Genomic DNA, 18905 nt, shown 5'->3' with positions numbered 1-18905 from the left:
ACTAAGATCTCTTGCCAAGAAAATAAGAATTCTTAAAAATTATTGACTAAAAAAGGCTCAATATCCCACTGGATCAGATCCCAATTGATCAGAAAATAGATAACTTTATCTTTTTTTCAAAAGTTCAGTGGAGAAATATTAAAGATTAAATGGTCCCTGGAACCCTGAAACAAACTTTAGGGAAGATGAATCATTTTACTTTCAAATACTTTGCACTAGACTGCTAACACAAAGCAGTTTTAAGCCAAGTTTAACTATATGTGGAAGACAGATATGTAACTTCTTACCTGACTGCAATGCTAATGCTAACCTTAAAAGAGAATGAAATTAAATGCAGATTTACACCTTTCCAAACTATCATTTTTGGCAAGTGATCTAAGCAAGTTCAGAATATGCATTAAGCACATTACTCAGTGTCCTGCTACCATACACAAACATCTTCTTCTAGTATTAAAAGAAAAAGCTATCTTCTTTGCATGTTGGGTAAGAAATTAGGTGGACATAAAGGGATACAAAAAGAAGTGGAAAAATGGATTGGTGCAATTTTACACCCATTGAGAACTGGCTTTTCTTCAGTCACAAGTACAGGGAAAAGATAGTTTGTAACCAAATGTAAATGAGAAAAGAATTATCACCTCTGTAGAAACCTCTAGGCACATCTGCCTATGAGGGAATAATGAAGGTCAGTGAAGTACAGCTGCTTACAACAAGTAAAAGCTGAAATCTTTAATGGTTTAAAACTCACGCTCATGTTAATTTCTCAAATGTTTGCATGCTAGTAACAGGGAACTGTAAGAGTCACTGAACATGGTCTTCTGCTACAGAAGATCCCACATCAACTCCTGTAACTATGGCAAGTAGAACCTTGCAACATTTTTGCTTTGTCCTGGTGTTTTCGTCTCTAAGGTGGCTGGAGAACTGAAGGTGGCTGAAGTACTAATAATGAACTATTTTTCTATTGGTGCAAATTTCCTTACAGCAAGTTTGGAGCCATTTATTCTTGTGACAATGTTGATTTTAGTTCAAACAGCCCTTCTCCATCGTATACTACCCCCATTTCCCACAGTACATTGGCAGACACCTGTCACATTCCCTCTTAGCTTACCTGCTCTGAGACAAACCAATTCAAGGTTGTTTTCTTTATTTATATTATTCCAGGCTTCCCTTTGTCTATCTATTCCACTCTTCCTTATTTTGCTATCCAGAAGCAAATATAAGTTATAGATACTACAGGGTTCCCTAACTAGATATGATTGTGAGTATTCACCAGAATAAATTATCAGTTTCCAAAATACATGGACTAGAACATGTAGGCAGTTGCAAAATCATGGGGAGACATTTCCTGATACCATGTTTGTTGTCCAAGAAATCACAGTACATATATGAATATGTGTTCATATATGTATTCACAAGAGTGAATATATTCTCATTCACAAGGGTGCAGGAGTCATTTTTTGTAAGACTCTTTGGGGAAATTCTGACACTGCTTCTGCTTCCTTGGCAGGTGAAGATGCACACTGTGTCCTACATCCATTTCTTCTACTTTGGCCTGTGTTTGCTTACCTTAACCAGTTCTGTTGCTGCTGGCCCAGAAACACTCTGTGGTGCTGAGCTGGTTGATGCTCTTCAGTTCGTGTGTGGAGACAGAGGCTTTTACTTCAGTAAGTCCACGCTTTCTTTCATTTAACTGCTAAACACCTGCATGTAATCCATTGGAGTCTACAACTGCTGTAAATGAGCTTAGCTATGATCATGCAGGCTGCCAGCTAGGACTGGTATCTTATACCTGGAAGATGCTGAAGCCTTCAGTTACCATAAAGCCTCAGTGAAGAATAATGTTGTGCCTGTGTTAAACCACTCCGACTTTCTGATAAATTTTTACTTTCAGACTTGTTATTGTTTTTCACCACTTTCCAGCTGTCGCTATTTCACCTGCTGTGTTCCTGCTTTCCACTGACCTGTCACTGAAATTAAACGAATGAGAGCACATACTAAACCCAAGACACTCATGAGGCAAAACTACATGTACCTGTTATGTCAGACTACTAGTAAACACTTGAAGTACACACTTTTTCATATTAAAAACACACTAAGCTTCAACATCTGGTTTAAAAAAAACCCAAAGAGCTGGAAGGCAGCAAGCAGAAAGTTACTGCATCCAAGTATCCACATGCTTCATCATTTAAATACAGGTGGAGGAAAATTCATGCATGGTGAGATAATAAAGACTAACACCAGTACAGGCAACAGATAAAATTAACTCTGCAATAGTGAGGATCAAGAAATACTCAACATTTATGTAGTAGAAATCTATTTCTGATTTTCAGCTATTTGCCACTTTAAAAACAAATAGTTAAGAATATATTCATTCTGAATTCATTCATTCATACATTTTTTTCAAAACATGATCGAATTTGTGCTCCTGTAGCTTCTAAAGCTAGCATTTACTTTTAATGACAATATGTGCATCTCTGATATCCTTGCTATTCCTTCATGGCTGAAGTTTCTTGTCTTCTGTGCTACCATTTTTGGTTTTCTGATCATACCCACCCTATTCCTATTTATTTCTATTCATAGAGTCACTGCTTTGAATGTTTTCTCCTTGCTTGCAATAAAAACAAATTCAGACTCTTGCACTTCTAAATTACAGAAAATTCTAATCTCGTCAACATATGAACTGTAGAGATTTTCACTGTCTTCTTGGCACATTTTATTAAAGTTCAATTTGGAACCTTAGTTTTACATATGCAAAGTAATCCACTATTCACAAAAGAACTCTCCTTTTCTGTATTTAACACCTCAACTCTTGCAGATAAGCACCTACTCCAGGGTGCTGTTTAGCTTAGTATTCTGGTGCTAAACACAGTATTAAGAGAACTGGAGTCTCTCATACAGGAATTTACGTTTTCCTAAAAACTCATTAGGTGTTCATTTATATACCAAAGTCTGTTGCATTTATTAGCGGCAGAATTAGGGATTATTTGAGTGTCCTACAAATGTTTTATTGCTGGAGTGCATGTAAAGACTGTCATCTCCCCCTCCTGTTTCTGCACCAGAAAACAATGAAACAATACATCCTAAGAACAGCAGAGCAATTGTTCTTTTACTGTGTACATATCTCAGGAGTTTCTCTACCAGCAAAATGTTTGCTGCTGGTTCAGAGACCCCTCATGCTTGCTTTCCACAAGAGCAGCTGTTACTGCCCAGCAATCAGACCTACAGTTGGGTGTACTTTGTGATCCTCAAGGTAAGAGGTCATGTGAAATGCTAATCATTAGCAATAACTCTCTTTGCTTTTAGTCTCAGTTATTCTAAGGTTTCACAATCTGTTTCAAACCTCTACCCTAAGCTGGGTCATCCTTAATTTAAAACACCGTGATGGGCTTCCAGTGTTTCAAAGGAGATCATTACCTTTGCAATCTTGACCTTTATCTGCTGTCAGGTTAGACTTTCTTTCTAATCTTTGTTGTTTTCTGACATTCTGAGTTTTCACCAAAAATAATGCAACAACACTATAAATGTCGACCTTGTTTTCTATGGAAAACTATGGAAGGTTTTACTTATGAATGACCACCCTGTCTTAGGAGCCTTGCACAGTTGCAATCAATAGCCTGCAGTTGCATCACTCAACAGGAATGTTATGAAGCTGACATGTATGTGACCCCTTGGATGCCAAGTAATGTGTGTGCTCTACCTGGCTACTTCTTATTTATGAGGAAGAAAATTAATCTGTTTTAACCCTCTTCCTCTTATTTGTTAGAGTTCAATCTAAAATACAGAACTAGAGAAAAGTAAGCCCAGTAACATTGGTAAAACAAATTGAGATCTTCATTTTAAATGTACTACAACTAAATGCAGCATACTATCAGAAGTTAAAAATGTTGCATGATCTCTTGGGACTTTTTAGGAATGCCACGTCATTTGCAGAGGTAAAAACCCAAAGAAATTTTTATTTTGTTATAAAGAGTATGTCAATAAAAGTAGTATTTTAAGCCTTCTTTTCTCATACTCTGGTTCCTTTAAATAAAGTATAATCAATAGTAGTATTTGCCTTTAACTTGCACAGGAAATAGCTGTAAAATTATTTTTCTTCCATCATTCTGTATTTCACTAGAGACTCCAAATTTAAAGAATACCTTTTGGCTGAGGTGAAATTCCTGGTTCAGAGTCAAGGTCAAAGCTTCTGGCTATTCCTTGGGAGTTGTGGGTGGAAGTGAAGATAGAAATAATTGTATTACTTTCTGTTGAAACTCTGTACTTCCCAGCCACAAGGCTATATCTATGGCTAGGACTGGGAGACAAAAATTTCCTTTATACAATCTACTCTGCCCAACTTTCTAGCTATAAAAGGAAACTCTTTACAGCTTCTGAGGAGATGCCCCAGCTGCTTGCCACACACAAGGAGAAGTACTGACTTCAAGAGAAAGTCAAATGTGATTTCTACCACTCTCTTTTTTCTTTAGATAGACTGACAAGGAGCATTTTTCAAAGTTTTTAGCGGAAAACACAGCACAAATCCCCAAACTGAGCATCTACTTTTTTTCCTTGGTGACATTTACCTCCAACCAGCACTGGCTACTCCTCAGACAGCTTTTTGTCTCCTATGATTTACCAGAGAAAAGCAGATTGTTGCCACTTTTTATTTAGGGACATCTCTCTAGGAGAATTTCTGCCCCTGAGGCTCGTGTGTGCTAGGTATTGTTAAGAGAAGGTGACAGAGAACCTGGCCACAGCTACAAAAGTAGCTACACTTGAACACAGCTTTTCTCAATGTTTTTCCAATCTCAAAACCTCTGGATCCGACAGTCATGAAGCCAAGTGGAATGGCTTCAACATTCACTTAAATTTTAATGTCCAGGAAGGTCTACCATGGTACGCTCATTACAAAACAATGCTGAGAGGAGAGAATGTTGGAAAAACTTAAAGGAGAAATTATAGGAAACTTACAAAATTGAAAGCCTAAGAGGGGGATTTTTTTTTTTCTTGGAATAGTCCAGTCTTATCACAGGAATTTACTTTGTAAATTACTCAAAAAAAATTCTTTATAAATGCAGAATTTGCTGAACAATCATTCATTCTTGTTCATGCTGTTTTCTCAGGGCTGTTACTACCATGAGATCTAGTAGTTTGTTCTAAGGATAAAATGCTTTATTCTTTTTTATCTAGTTTCTTCTCCTTTGGAAACATACCTTTTCCTTTTACAATAAATACATAGCAGTCTTGCTAACAATACACAAGAACCAATAAAGAAAGAGATTTCTTAATTCATTAGACATTTTCAATCTTCTAATTTCTAAAGCCCAAGTTAGATGGCAATACTTACTTGAAACCATGACAATCAACTTCATGAATTTAAACTCCACCTTTTTTTCCTGCCAAAAACACTGCTTTAGTCTTGTGGTGAAACTTCTGAACCATCACTTGCATAAAAAAGAAAAGAGCTGAATTTAGGTACCTGAGACACTGGAGTTCCTCTGATATTCTTCAGAGAATGGAGAATGATCTAGCACATGCTTCCATGTGTAAAGCAGTGAATCCCATAAAAGATGGGCTTTTCTGGCATCCAGCTTAATATTCCCTGTGTCAACTGCTTTGAGGAGAATTACTGCAGATTTTTACTACTATTTTTTTTTTTTTGCCCACTAAGACAATCAAAATTGTGTGCTGTCCTTGGGAAAACCTCAGCTGTGAACAGTGTAAGACTATTAGTTTATAATCATCAGAAAATCAAGATAAACCCGTGAACATAATTTTGGGTAACAAGAGCTGTCGTGAGATTCCCATTGCTTTGTAGAGCTAAGGTGTATGTGGAGGAATTGCTGCCTTAGAAAAGAGGAAACAAGCAGCAGAGCAATAGGCAATTACGTTTTGCTTCTCCCATTTCCCTCTTGTTAAGAGCTTCTTGTTTACTTTAGGAAGTCTGCTTTTAAGATGTTATTAAAGTTTCTAGGCCTGTCAAACCTATCAGCATAATTACAAGAGATGGCATGGCACTCAGTTCTTTAAGCACTCCATACCTGTAGGAGCTATGAGTCATTAGCTCCTCTCTGCATCCCTGATTGAAAGGAATGTTAATGTTAGAAGCCCAGCAGAGGCATGCTGAAAAGCTGCCACGGACACACACAGACTCTGGTGTCACTGACAGTCTTACAAATCTTTGCAAACATATGCTGGTCATCTTGGCTGTGTTCACACAGAAAGATCTGAGAGTGTTTTTAAGTTCCTTGGTCTGGCTACATGCCCCACTCACGTCCAAATATTATATCTATGGAAGATTTGAGTGTATTCCTCTATCTATCCCTAGGTTCCTTACCTCTCACGAGAAAGCCAACCTGGAAAGGAGCTCAGGTATGCTTTAGCCAGGTCTGCAGGGTCAGTGCTCAGGGAACAAGAACTATAGGCACAGCTACAGATGTATCTGTATAAGAAAGAAAACAATTCTGGCTTCTGGAATGATATCACTGTGCTGTCAAACAGCTGACACAAGTTTGATGTGTGCTTTGTTGCCCCTGGTAGTAAACACTGAGGAAGATCTCTGAAAATAAGCCAGTCTTTGAAAGAATTATCTCATTTTTTACCACTTTAAGAAAGGATAATAAAGGTTAACCTTAGTTTAGTGTGGTTAATCTCCTTAAGTTACCTCCTTAATAACAGAGAGAGAGGTTCTGTCTTCTTTCTCCACGGATTGCAAAATCTAGGAGGAGTTAGCCTCTGATAGACACTAAATTTAGCTCCTGCAAACAGGTCTCTACAGCTAGTTCCTCAAGTCACCAAGGATTTTATAGTTTTTCAGCCTTTTCCTTAAGAAGGACTGCAGTAGTGATGATAATTTTAATGAAGTGACTGGAAACAAATCATTGATCAAAATTTCAACAAGAAACATCTCTGTACAAAGTGCCTACTATCAAAACCAAATAAGTACATTTTCTCCAGAAGTTCAATTTATATATGCCCTTATTAGCTGGTAGATATTAGAGATGTTAATGCTTTTTATGATGTTTACCTTTTTTTCATGCACTAGACCAAGCTTCAAATTTGGTCTCAAATAACAGAAAGCTGTTACTTGACATTTGATTCCCTAACTGCTAGATGTGTATTTAATACACTGTTTAGTCTCATGTTGGATAAAGTCACTCAAAGAAGTGCTTGGCAAGATCAACATTAATTCTTGGCATAGCTGCCCCTCTTACTTTTCCACTGAATCTTAAATACTGAGAAAAACCCTTCCCTGACTTCAGCTCTGGCACATGCTCTGTGCAATCAGCCAAAACCTTTGCCTATGGACCTCCTTGTTTGTTCTGGTATCAATAAAGCATTTGTGATTCTTGATCAACAGCAGCAGGAGTCACAAAGCAAATCATTCCTTTTGGCAGAGCCACATGCTCCCTTAACGAAAACCTTTTGCATTTACTACCTGTGCGTGGAGGGCATTCCATGCACAGTGCTCATTCCAAAGGCAGAAATTCACAGAGCAATTTCTCTAGGGCTTATTCAGCACTTTAGCTCTTAGGCACATTTCAAACCCTTTCACATCACTGAAAATCCAACAGAGACTTGAAGGCACCTTGGAGCTTTGCTAACAAAGGATGGATCTGGGCTTTCTTATTAAACCATGTCCTAACGTCACTATTTCTCTGTGACACAAGCTTAATTGTTCAAAAATATGACAACAAATGGAAGAGATAACCAACAGCTAAGTAATTTCTCAGTCCAGAAATCAAGACAAATACCACAAATGTATACTTATTGAAGAAATTATGCTAAATTTATCTCTGGTAATAACCACAGGAACTTCAATGTCAAGAGGAAGGAAAAGCCATTAATTCCTACTTTCTATGTAGTGCATTTAGTGCAAAATTATTATGAAAGATAAAGCCCAAACTGCTGGTTCTAACTTTTAAGTAATGACAGCCATATTTCATGTTTGCATCACTAAATAAGGTTCTGAGAACAAAAATTCTAACACATCCATAGTCTTTGGAGGGGCATACCATGTAATGACCAGTGGGTAAGTCCAGCTTGTGGAAAGTTACTTAAATTCCTTCAAAAATCCAGCCCTAGTCTGAGATACTTGCTGTGTTTTCTGATTGAATCCCATACAGAGAAATTTCATGTTTTCAGTGTCCTTACTCTTACTAGGCAGGGCAGAATGCGTTTTCTTATCTCAAGTTAAATCCTTTAATAGTGAAAACTGGAACAGCTTTCTTTTATCAAAGAAACTTTCTAGGGCTCATGTGTCTCTTGCCTTTTTTTTTTTTCCTTGAGTCTACAGCATATTTAAATATTTCCCGTCTTATTCTGAAATTCAGCTGTGATCCCAGTCTTTCCATTTATGTAATATATCTCTTCTAGAGTAAGAGGAAGCTTCCAGACAGCAGGCCCTTCTGCTTCCTTATGTGCCCATAAAAGTGTGGAAGTAGGGAAAAAGTGTGCTGTTAAAACACTTCCTTTGGGAAATTACGACTCACACAAACCTGAAATTATATTATATTTTTTATACAGAACTATTTGTTTATATTGTTTTTGTCTTTGTGTATTGGGCAGAAATTTACACAAAGCTCAGTATGCAGAAAAAAGAAGGTGATGGTTCAGACCATTCTGATTCAATCCAGCTTAGTGAACTCTTTTCTTTCTGAAAATAAATATTCTAGGAACACTATTTCTATCTCCAAAAAAGTAAACACTTAATACCCCCAAATCCTATAAACAGCAGGTTCTAAGTAAAAAAAATCATACTGAAAATCGGTATGACTTCAAAAGAAGGTTCATTAACAGCCATATCCTTCTAAGGCAATGGATAAAATCTTAAATTATGCACACAAACTCTGTATTCTAAAGAAAATCTTAAAGTGTAAGGTTTATGCAAAGGTATAAAACATCTAAGTGTCATGGAGAGTATTGTAGGGAAGATGTCATTCTGCTTGTGGATCTGAAAAGATGAGTACATTCCTAATTATGTTTGAAGGCTGTTCCAGACCACATACAATAAATCAAATTTACAAGAGGGGATTTTTTTTTTTTTTTCAGACTTCCATTGACTATAGTGAAGGTTTCTTTTAGCTCAGGCCCATGAAAAAGACTGGATAAGGTCTTCTATTCTTAAAATGAAAGCTTTATGGCTTCTTTTTGCAAGTCTTCATTGATTACTTCAGACTCCATGAGAGCTAATAAGGATATTTATTTTAGGTTAACATAGCAGGTTTAAATTGAATATGCTTCCTACCTTGAAACTTCAGTGGATAAATAATAATATTCTTGCAATAATTTGCTTCTACATCCCCCAAGTTCCTGAATTACTAGTCAACAGGTCTTCCATGAAAAAAACTTAGTTTTTCCTACGTATTTCAAGTTTTATGTTTCTTTCCATTAAAGTTTCCAGCCTTTTACAGACATATTTAGTTTGGCAGGAAGAATCTGGTGACTCATAGACTGTAGAAATTTGAGAGCAAGCTACTGAAAATGTATCTAATTTCTTCTTGTGTAATTTGGGAGCAAGCTACTGATAGTATGTCTAATTTTCCTAGCTTAATCAAATGTATTATTGGCAAATACATGTTCTGAATAAAAGCCATGTTTATTTCTGAAATATATAGCTAAGATTAAATGCAAAAATACCATATATATTTGCTTTTAGAACACTTCTGGAGTTTTTGTTTAATTGTTTCTGGCATTTCTCTCTAAATCAATGGACACTGAATGAAAAACAGAGGCACTAGTTGAAACAATTTGCATTACAATCTTACTTATATTTTGGAATTCAGTAATGTAAAAGTGCTCCTTATGATGTTTTTTGGTGAGGTTTTTTTGGGTTTTTTTCATATCTTCAAGGGAGGATAGAGGTGTAGGAAGCATAGGTGATGTTATTATACCTCCATGATTTATATAAAGAAACATAGATGTATTCAAAAAGATCTCATCTGTATTTTATGTTTATGACTATACTGCTCCTTTCATATCTTTTCAGACAAAAGACTTTTAAATTCAGACCTTCTTAGACATATATCATTTTAATTTGTCCACATACAGAATGAACTTGCTGAATGATTAACACTGAACAGAGTGTGACCTGAAATAAGGAGACTCTGGTTCAGATTCAGTCCGTCTACTTTTGGGCACTTAAATGAGGATTCTGAGCTAGGAGTCTACTCAAGCTCATCCTGCAGTCAGTGAGAGGACTAAAAAACTTTCAGGGCTGTCATTAAGTTATGAATTTTCCCGAGGACATACTTTTCTTTCTCCACTAAATTAAGCAGGAAGCTGTAGCAATTGTACTCTTATGGTCATTAAGTCGGTTGAGTAAGGACCCTCCATTGGGAGCCTAAATTTTGGTGGAATTAATCTGTTTAAAACCACACAGTGAACTTCCATGTAGAGGTAAGGATGCACTCATACAGACCCCGTTTTAGATCAAAGCAAATCCAAGATTTTTTTTAGCTGCTATGGTATAGTGCAGTTAAGCAACGACCCAGAAAGTGCCTTATGCAGGTAACACTAGTTATAGCTGCTCCTCTAGCTCTTAAAAACTCCCAGGCTTTAATCTGACTAAGTGTGAATCCTGTTAGAGAAAGCACTCCAGTTGGACACAGTAAAAGTGCAAGGGAAAAGTTTATCTATCTTTTCTTTCTTGATATAATATATAGAATATACTCTTACATGTTATAGCAAGTATAGCAACTCCTTTGTGTTTTTTTTCTACAAAACAAGGTGCACTTTTCCATGCATAAGTAATGAAGCAGTATTTTACACTGCTGTTCACACAAGATCATTTTTATTCCTATGAATATTCATTTCCCAGCTTTTAAAGAAATTGAGACAACAATAATATTTACAACCTACAGAGACAACTCAATATCAGATGTCATTAAAGAAGGATTTTCTCTGTTAGAGGGCTGTGCCTTCTATCATGGTATCGTCATGGAGAAAGACACAGAATGACACTCAAGTACAGTTTTGAGATACTCAGGCAATTAAACATTCAAAGTCAGGTTGGACGGGGCTCTGAGAAACTTGATCTAGTTGAAGATGTTCTTGCTAATTGCAGAGGGTTGGATTACGTGATCTTTAAAGGTCTCTTCCAACCCAAACTATTCTATCAGTTGGAAGATTTAAAATATAGCTACTGCTGACCTAATGAGCTCACCTCTAAAAGCAGTAATGTGACTGAGTTAAGAAAGAATCCCACTGAGGCTGTAAACCATTCAGTGAGTTGAAACAAGAACACAAAGCATCTCTACCTTCCTCACTCCAGTACCCCTCCTCATCCAAGGCAATATAGAAAAGCACAGAACCACTTCCAAGACATTGGCATTTCATTATCTTCTCTAAAGTGATCCCTTTGGAGGGAACAGTAATCACTGTAGTTAAAATTTCCAAACCATCTATGGGGACAGAAACTGTTCTTTAGGTTGTTCGGACATTGATAACCCTTTTCCAGTACAAGTATTGTTTTGAAGCAGAGTAGAAAACAAGCACCAAAATCAAGAAAGAATTATTTATACTTGCTATGAATAAATATGTATATGACTTAGCTTATTTCAAGGTGCTCTTAGTATTGTGCGTTGTACTATTCCCAGCTGGTTTGGCTTGAGGAAAATGGGATAGAAATGATGCTGTCACTTCATATTTGCTTCTGCATTTAAAAGACATAAAGGGTGTTCTCATATGAGACACAAAAATTATTTCAGATGCTTAAGGAGTTCTACCACTATTTCAGAAATTACATACACTAAATTTAATATAGCTAGTCCAAGATACACACATTTTAAAATGTGGAATGGTCAAGAAAATCTATTGAATTAAAAAAAAAAAAAAAAAGAAAGACATTTTGCAGAATTTCCCCCTTGTCTTTCTTTTTGCAAAAAAATAGAATGAAATTCTACAACTGCAGCTACAATGGCATTAAGTCAACTCCCCTAATTTCTCTTTCATAGTCATTTCATTTTAGTTTTTGAAAGCAGGACTTGATGCAATAAAGTACAACTATTTCCTGTTATCACTAAGATGAAGTCTAATAAAATGAGCAGAATTCATAAGTGGTGATATTCCTACTGTCTGCTGTTCTTTTCAAATAGTTTATACTCTGATATGAAACAGATGAAATTCAAATCTGTGAAAAACAAAAAAATTTTAATAAATAAGGCTTTCCCTTCCCCCATCAAGAATCAATTAAACTGCAACAGATTCTGAATGCAAAATGATTATATTTGAATTATGAAACAGGTGGAAATATCTTGTTTATTTTTTATTTTAGGATGTAATGTTTTTAAGGTGTATTTCTACTTTTTCATGTGGCAAAGGGAAAATGTTAAGGAAAATCTGATATGTAGTATAATAAAGTAGGGACAAAGCCAATGCCAGAGAAAGAGAAAATAGTAATGTTAATAAGCAAGGCTGGCCCTGTCCAGGAGTTTCTTCATAATCCAAAATTATGATTCCATGGATACTCACTCACGGTTATCTGTTAACTTCATATGGCTTTAGTTCAGTTCATTGACGATAGTAGGATTTAGTCTGAGGAATTCTATTTCATGAGCTCTCTGTGCTATGCTCACTAAAGAAAACATTGATCATTGATTTTCCTAGGTCTTTTGGCCATAAGTGTCATTACACCACAAATATTTTCCCTTGACTGGATTCCCATTGCTTTCCTACTAGTCACCTGTTTTTCCTAAGAACTACCCACTGAACTTCTAATATTTTTCTTTCTGTGTATAAATACAGCAAATAAAGGCTCTTTTGAGCAATCAATAGATACCATTTGTTCCTGATTTGAAAAGGGTACATGCACATCAAAAAACTCCTCATTTTTAACATTATTCAGACCAACCTGAAAGGTTTGTAGTGTAATTTTAAAGATCATCTACCATTCGGTTCTTCATACAGTCATAGAATGTACTGAGTTTGAGCAACCCCATCAGGATCATCAAATCCAACTCCTGACCCTGCAGAGGACACTCCAAGGGTCACACCAAGTGCCTGTCCAAATGCTTGAACTCTGTCAGGCTTGGTGCTGTTACCACTTCTCTGGGGAGCCTGTTCCAGTGCCCAATCACCCACTGGATGAAGAACCTTTCCCTAATATCCAACTTAAACTTCCTTTACACATCTTCATGTTGTTCCGTCAAGTCCTGTCACTGGTTACCACAGAGAAAGAATCAGTGCCTGCCCCTCCTCTTCCCCTCACAAGAACATCGTAGGCTGAAATGAGGTCTCCCATCAGGCTTCTCTTCTCCAGGCTGAACAGACCCAGTGCCCTCAGCCACTCCTCACACGGCTTCCCCAAGGTTCTTCACCATTCCCATGGCCTCCTTTGAACATCCTCTAAGAGCTTAATGTCTGTTTTACATTGTGGCACCCAAAACTGCCCCAGTACTGGAGGTGAGGCCACCCCAGCCCAGAGCAGAGCAGCACAATCCCTCCCTTGCCTGATGCCCCCAGGACAGGGATGTCCCTCCTGGCTGCCATGGCACTGATGGCTCATGTTGAACTTGCCACTGACCAGGACCCCCAGCTCCCTTTCTACTCTCCAGCCTCCCTCACACAACCAGGGTTGCCCTGTCCCAGGTGCACGGTCTAGCACTTACCCTTGTTAAACTTCATGTAGTTGCTGATTGCCCATCTCTCTAATTTGTCCAAGTTCATACATAATTGTTTGCTTAAGTGCCTAAATTAGTCTTGATTTTGTGGCAGGTAGATGGCTAGATGTAAAAGATTGAAAACTGACTTTTGAGAAGTGTTACTCTATTTTCAAAAAGCAGCATGAGTCCCATGAATAGCCAGTGAGACCTTTAAAGATCCTAAAGGAATAGGAGTCAGACTTTTAGGCATTGAAGAGGCAGATGGACGCTCAAGAGATTTTTCAAAAGCAGTCATCTGTCTAATTTCCACTAAAATCAATGATAGGTGAACCTAGGTATGTTGTTTTTTGTTTTTGTTTTTTTTTAATTTGCTTTTCTAATCCTTCCAGGCATACGCCTGTGTTTTTAGTTGCTTCAGCATCTTTGGAAATACAAGTCAGGGTCCTTAGTTACTTGTCTAAATTTTACTTATGGACCTTATTGACTATTTGTGAAAAAGTTATCACTATTAAAAGCTCTTCAAAATGAGAATTGGCATAATGACTTGGCTTCCTCTCTGACGTTAAACACACTAATGCGCTTAGTATGAAATCTTCTTATTTCTAGCATAAATATGTGAGGCATCAGATGAAAGCTAATAATTTCCCAAGCGAGCTAAAAATAATGTTGGCTGAATTTGAATTAATATTCTAAGAGGCATTATGGAATCGACAGTGGTTAATAAGTACTGTAAATGCTACCTTTCTACTAACCTCATTTGCAAGACGCCAAAGTCTAAACATGCACCACAAACAATACTGGATGAAAACCAAACATGAGAAAAATTATAATCACTGCAGAAAGTTGGAGACAATGCATACCTTATAATTTTCTTTGTCTTCTAACCTGGATAATTTAATTTAAATTCTCACAAAATTCTTTAGGATGTCTTATTTAGGAGTTTCAGATGCTTGTGGCCTAGACCTTGTCTCCACTGCAATGAGACTGACTGCACCTAAATTTACTGCAATAATTCAAAGTACATTGTAATATAAGGAATAAGTATTATTAAAAAGTATTACTTTGTGTAACAGCAAATAATACAGGAATATGTAAATTAAACTCACTTGTGAGCACGCTGCAATGCAAACAGAGTTTAATGGAAGAACCAGTGACTGAAGTTGTGTCTAGGAATTCCTTAAAATCTGGGAATATTAGTCTTAATTTTGGCCACAGGCCTATGAATTTTATGTTATTAGACACAGCCCATCACTAAACAACTAAAGCATTTTACAAAAAAAAATTGTATCCATAGTTATGCAGAATATATACTTCTTGGGAGAAGGAAAAGAATCAATGTCTTCATTATGTCATAGGTGGTCTCATCTCTTATTGACTTCCAAGATCCAAACACTGCAGACAATAAGAATTAATATTTTCCTCATAAAATCCTTTTAAGTGCTCATCATAGAAGCCTTCCTTGCAGCCTTCAGACAAATACGTTACACACTACGATATCCCAGGAAATCATCTGTTCCTCTGAATATTTCTAAGGTTTTTTTAGCCCTAGTGATTGAATATTCAACTGGAGGTGGCAAAAACTTTTATTTCCTAAAAAATTTTTGTATTTCTGCTAGAACTTTGCAGGTCCAAAATAGAATACAAATGTCAATTAATTTAACCTAGCAATAGAGTGAAGTATTGCTTTCCCTTTATACAGGGAACAATGAAGGATAAAGTCAAAACCAAAGCTGCAAGTGTGCCCCTTCCTCAAAAGCAACTTCATCATATACTCTATCCTCCCTGAACTAACAAAACACTCTTGCCAAAAAATCTGGAAAAAAAGCAACATGGTCCTCCTCTGGTTTTGTTCAAATCCAAACACCTTTCCAAAGGCTCATTAGCTTCTTTCATTGGAGTGACAGAAATTGCCTCATTCTTGTGAGCAGCAGAAATTCCAGAGCACCTCCTGTGAAGGACAGCAGCAAAGCTCTGAGTAGGAACACGATTTGCTGCCAAGTGTCTGACGATAAACAGAAGTCAATGCAAAAATATTTAAAGTTTTAAATTACTGAAATCTCTTGGTCAAGAGTTCTGATTTTAGATGAACAGGTTAAAAGCAATTAAGAGAAAACATAAAATAATTAAATTTCCTTTTCAGCTAATGAAGGACCCCATCGAAGGTGGTACAGAAAACCCCTAAATCTGTCCACTAAAAGTTCATCAAGTACTCTAGTTGTGTTAACACTTCTCAGAAGTTCTTCTCAGAAGAATTGTTAGGGTTGGACAGGACCTCTGGAAATGATGTAGTCCAAGCCCCCTGCCAAGGCAAGGTCACCTAGAGCAGGTGACACAGGAACGAGTCCAGATGGGTTTGGAATGTCTCCAAAGAGGGAGATTCCACAACCTCCCTGAGCAGACTGTTCCAGGGCTCTGCCATCCTCAATGGAAAGAAATTCTTCCTCATGTTGAGGTGAAACTTCTTGTGTTTCAGTTCATGGCCTTTGGTCCTCATCCTGTCACTGGGCACCACTGAAAAGAGTCTGTCACCATCCTCCTGGAACAAACCTCTATGGTATTCCATAAACACTAATGAGATCCCCTCTCAGTCTTCTCTAGAATACACAGACCCAGTTCCCAAAGTGTCTCATAAGAGAGATGCTCCAGACCCTGCATCCTCTTTGTCACCCTCCATTGCCCCCTCTCCAGGAGCTCCTTGTCTCTCTTGTGCTGAGGAGCCCAGGATTGGACCCATCACTCCAGATGTGCCTCCCCAGGGCCAAGCAGAGGGGACAGATCAGCTCCCTCGACCTGCTGGCCACACTCTTCCCAATGTACCCCAGGATACCATTGGCCCTGCTGGCTGCAAGGGCACACTGCCAGCTCTGTTTCCTTCTAAACCTTCAGCAATTTCCTGTCTTCTGTAGTGACATGAATTAGGCTCATCCATATAGGTAGTCAGTTGAAACTACCGACTGGATGAGGATACATTCAAGTGATTTTATGATGTGAGTGTTTAGCAGAAGCCACCAGTCCATTTCTCAACAGTCACCATAAAAATTCAATGTCTTTCACACACCAAGCCTTCTTTGCAATGAACAGTAATCTACTAAATAAAAAGCCACTTAGTATGTCACCTGGTTTCCTTCCTCCTTTTTCCATTCTGCATCACTATGTTGTACACAACACTTGGAAAACTGGAGGTTCTGAACAACCTAAACAGATAAATATGTTTTTTTGGTCAAGTAAACTGGCCTCAATTTGCCTTTTTTTTTTTCCTCCAGACAAAGGAATTGATAAGCTATGATTGCCAAAATGCCAGTACACATTGATAATATCTTGCTAAAGTATTCATTTTACTGTTTCCCTATAGTCACAGAAGATGGAGAGATGGCTTGGAAAACCAAAACTTAATTTGTATCAAAAGTAGATTGTTTTCTTTCTGGAACAGCTGCAATCACATAAAACTGAAACATGCAGCTGAAATCTGAAAGTTCCATCATTTCTCATTTTGAGCCAGTACTAAAAATTCACCTTTCCTTTGAATCACCTCTACCTCTTAAGTTTGTATTATAACCTCATGCTAAGTTAAAAGCACAGTCATAACACTGTCATAAAGGTCTACTTTGAATTCTTTCTAGACACATTCAAGCTATACTAATTTAGCTGATGGCTGCTTGATTTCAGTGTAGCCAGTGAGAAAGCAAACAATCCAATGACCCCAGGTTCACTGAGATTGCTGGAAAATGAAAACAAGGGTTTTGGAAGGCCAATGCTTCAACACATAAAGAAATATATTGAATACTTCAAAAGATATAAAATTCTTAGAACTGTTGGACAGGCTTCTGTGTGTGAACTTTTCTGTCCAAGTGGCATTGCTAAATACCATGGCACCAATAAGAGGGCTGACATCATATTGTTGTGTAACTCATAACCATAGCAATGTCACTTCTTAAAATGCATTATATGTGCATTCAGCTTCTTAAAATCTCAGCTGTGTCAGCTATTAAACAAAGTACAGTTCAGGAGATCTATTTTGAAATATGAGCTCTTTGTATTTTGTATAAAGGAAGTAGAAAAATATAAAGCTTGTTAAGCCAATGTTAATATTGGAGGTTTGGATTCAGACAACAGACACAGAACAGGTTTCATCACCAATCTAATTCACAAAATGATATAGTCTAGTATGAGAGCTAATCATGTTCATTTTAATGGACAACAACACACTTGGGCTTTTACATTACAAATGGGCCAAAATGCACCAACATATATGCAGTCAATAAAAAAAAAATAACCCATAGCATACCCAAATTGCTGAGTAAATGGTGCAGGTATCAGCTCAAGTGAGTTTAATACAGGTTTGATTCAACAACTACAAGCAATGGAGAAGAACATGTAACAAAAATTTGGAATGTAATCCTCCTTTCCTTTATTTCAACCCTAAATGGCCTTCCAGAGAAACATTATCTTCTCACTGGAACAACAGAAATTGCCTCGTTCCTGTGAGCTGCAGAAATTCCAGAGAAGCTGTTCTGCAGGGCAACAGCAGAGCCCTGACCAAGAACAGCCCTTGTGGCCAAATGGCTGGTGATAAACAGAGCTCAGCATTGCCATGTACTAGTAAAGGGAATGGCACGTACTCTTTGCCTCTGGTGACATGTGGTGTGGAGTAGCTGGTGTTATCCATTATCCATCCTTTTGGAGAATCAGCATGTTGGAGCTATAAACCAGAGGAACTAATGTCGGTCTGATTGTGCCTTTCTGTGACCACAGTCAGCAGCAGTGGTGTGATGTAGCCTTTGCCCTCCTGATAATCCATCAAGGAGAACACTAGCACTGTCTTTATCACATGAAAATGTGAAATAAAAGCTCACTGTGCCCTTTAGGCTGGGCTGTATTCAGTGAGATTTGAGGCTAGGTTTTCAGAAGATAAGGGATGATGTGCTCCATGCAACATCATTGTCTTGGATAGACAGTACTACAGCTTTTTTGGCAAAGATAAAAATAACTTGAATTTCTCTGGTAACCAGACCACCACCTTGCCTTTCAACACCAGGTAATTATAAATGCTACTTACAGTGCACAAGACTTCTGGACAAGATTACTTACAGAATCAAACCCACAGTCATTCAACTGATATGCTGCATAAGATGATCTTGTCACTAGCCAATTTCTCAAAAAGTACAGAAAATTTACTCATAAATTTTGCAACCATGAAAAAGAAATTGAGGTGTTGAAAAGTAGGAGTCCAGCAGTATGCAGTTATGACTAGCACAGTCCCTTTCTGTGCATTCCAAGAATCCAGAAATTAGACTTTCTAATATGAGAAGCCTAATTGATGTAAACCAT

At 37.4% G+C, this 18905-nt stretch overlaps 1 protein-coding gene across 1 annotated transcript in view; it reads left to right on the top strand.

The window, feature by feature from the left end:
- IGF1 (insulin like growth factor 1) overlaps positions 1-18905 on the top strand; it is a 46862-nt gene that overhangs the window by 3104 nt on the left and 24853 nt on the right. Inside the window, exon 2 of the mRNA XM_041398654.1 lies at positions 1505-1661. Coding sequence (XP_041254588.1) covers positions 1505-1661 — 157 coding nt within the window. The remainder of the gene's footprint in view (positions 1-1504; positions 1662-18905) is intronic.

Source organism: Onychostruthus taczanowskii, unplaced genomic scaffold, assembly GCF_017590055.1.
Source record: "Onychostruthus taczanowskii isolate IOZ18803 unplaced genomic scaffold, ASM1759005v1 scaffold15, whole genome shotgun sequence".
Lineage (NCBI taxonomy): Eukaryota > Metazoa > Chordata > Aves > Passeriformes > Passeridae > Onychostruthus > Onychostruthus taczanowskii.
This window is presented reverse-complemented; position numbering and strand designations above follow the sequence as displayed.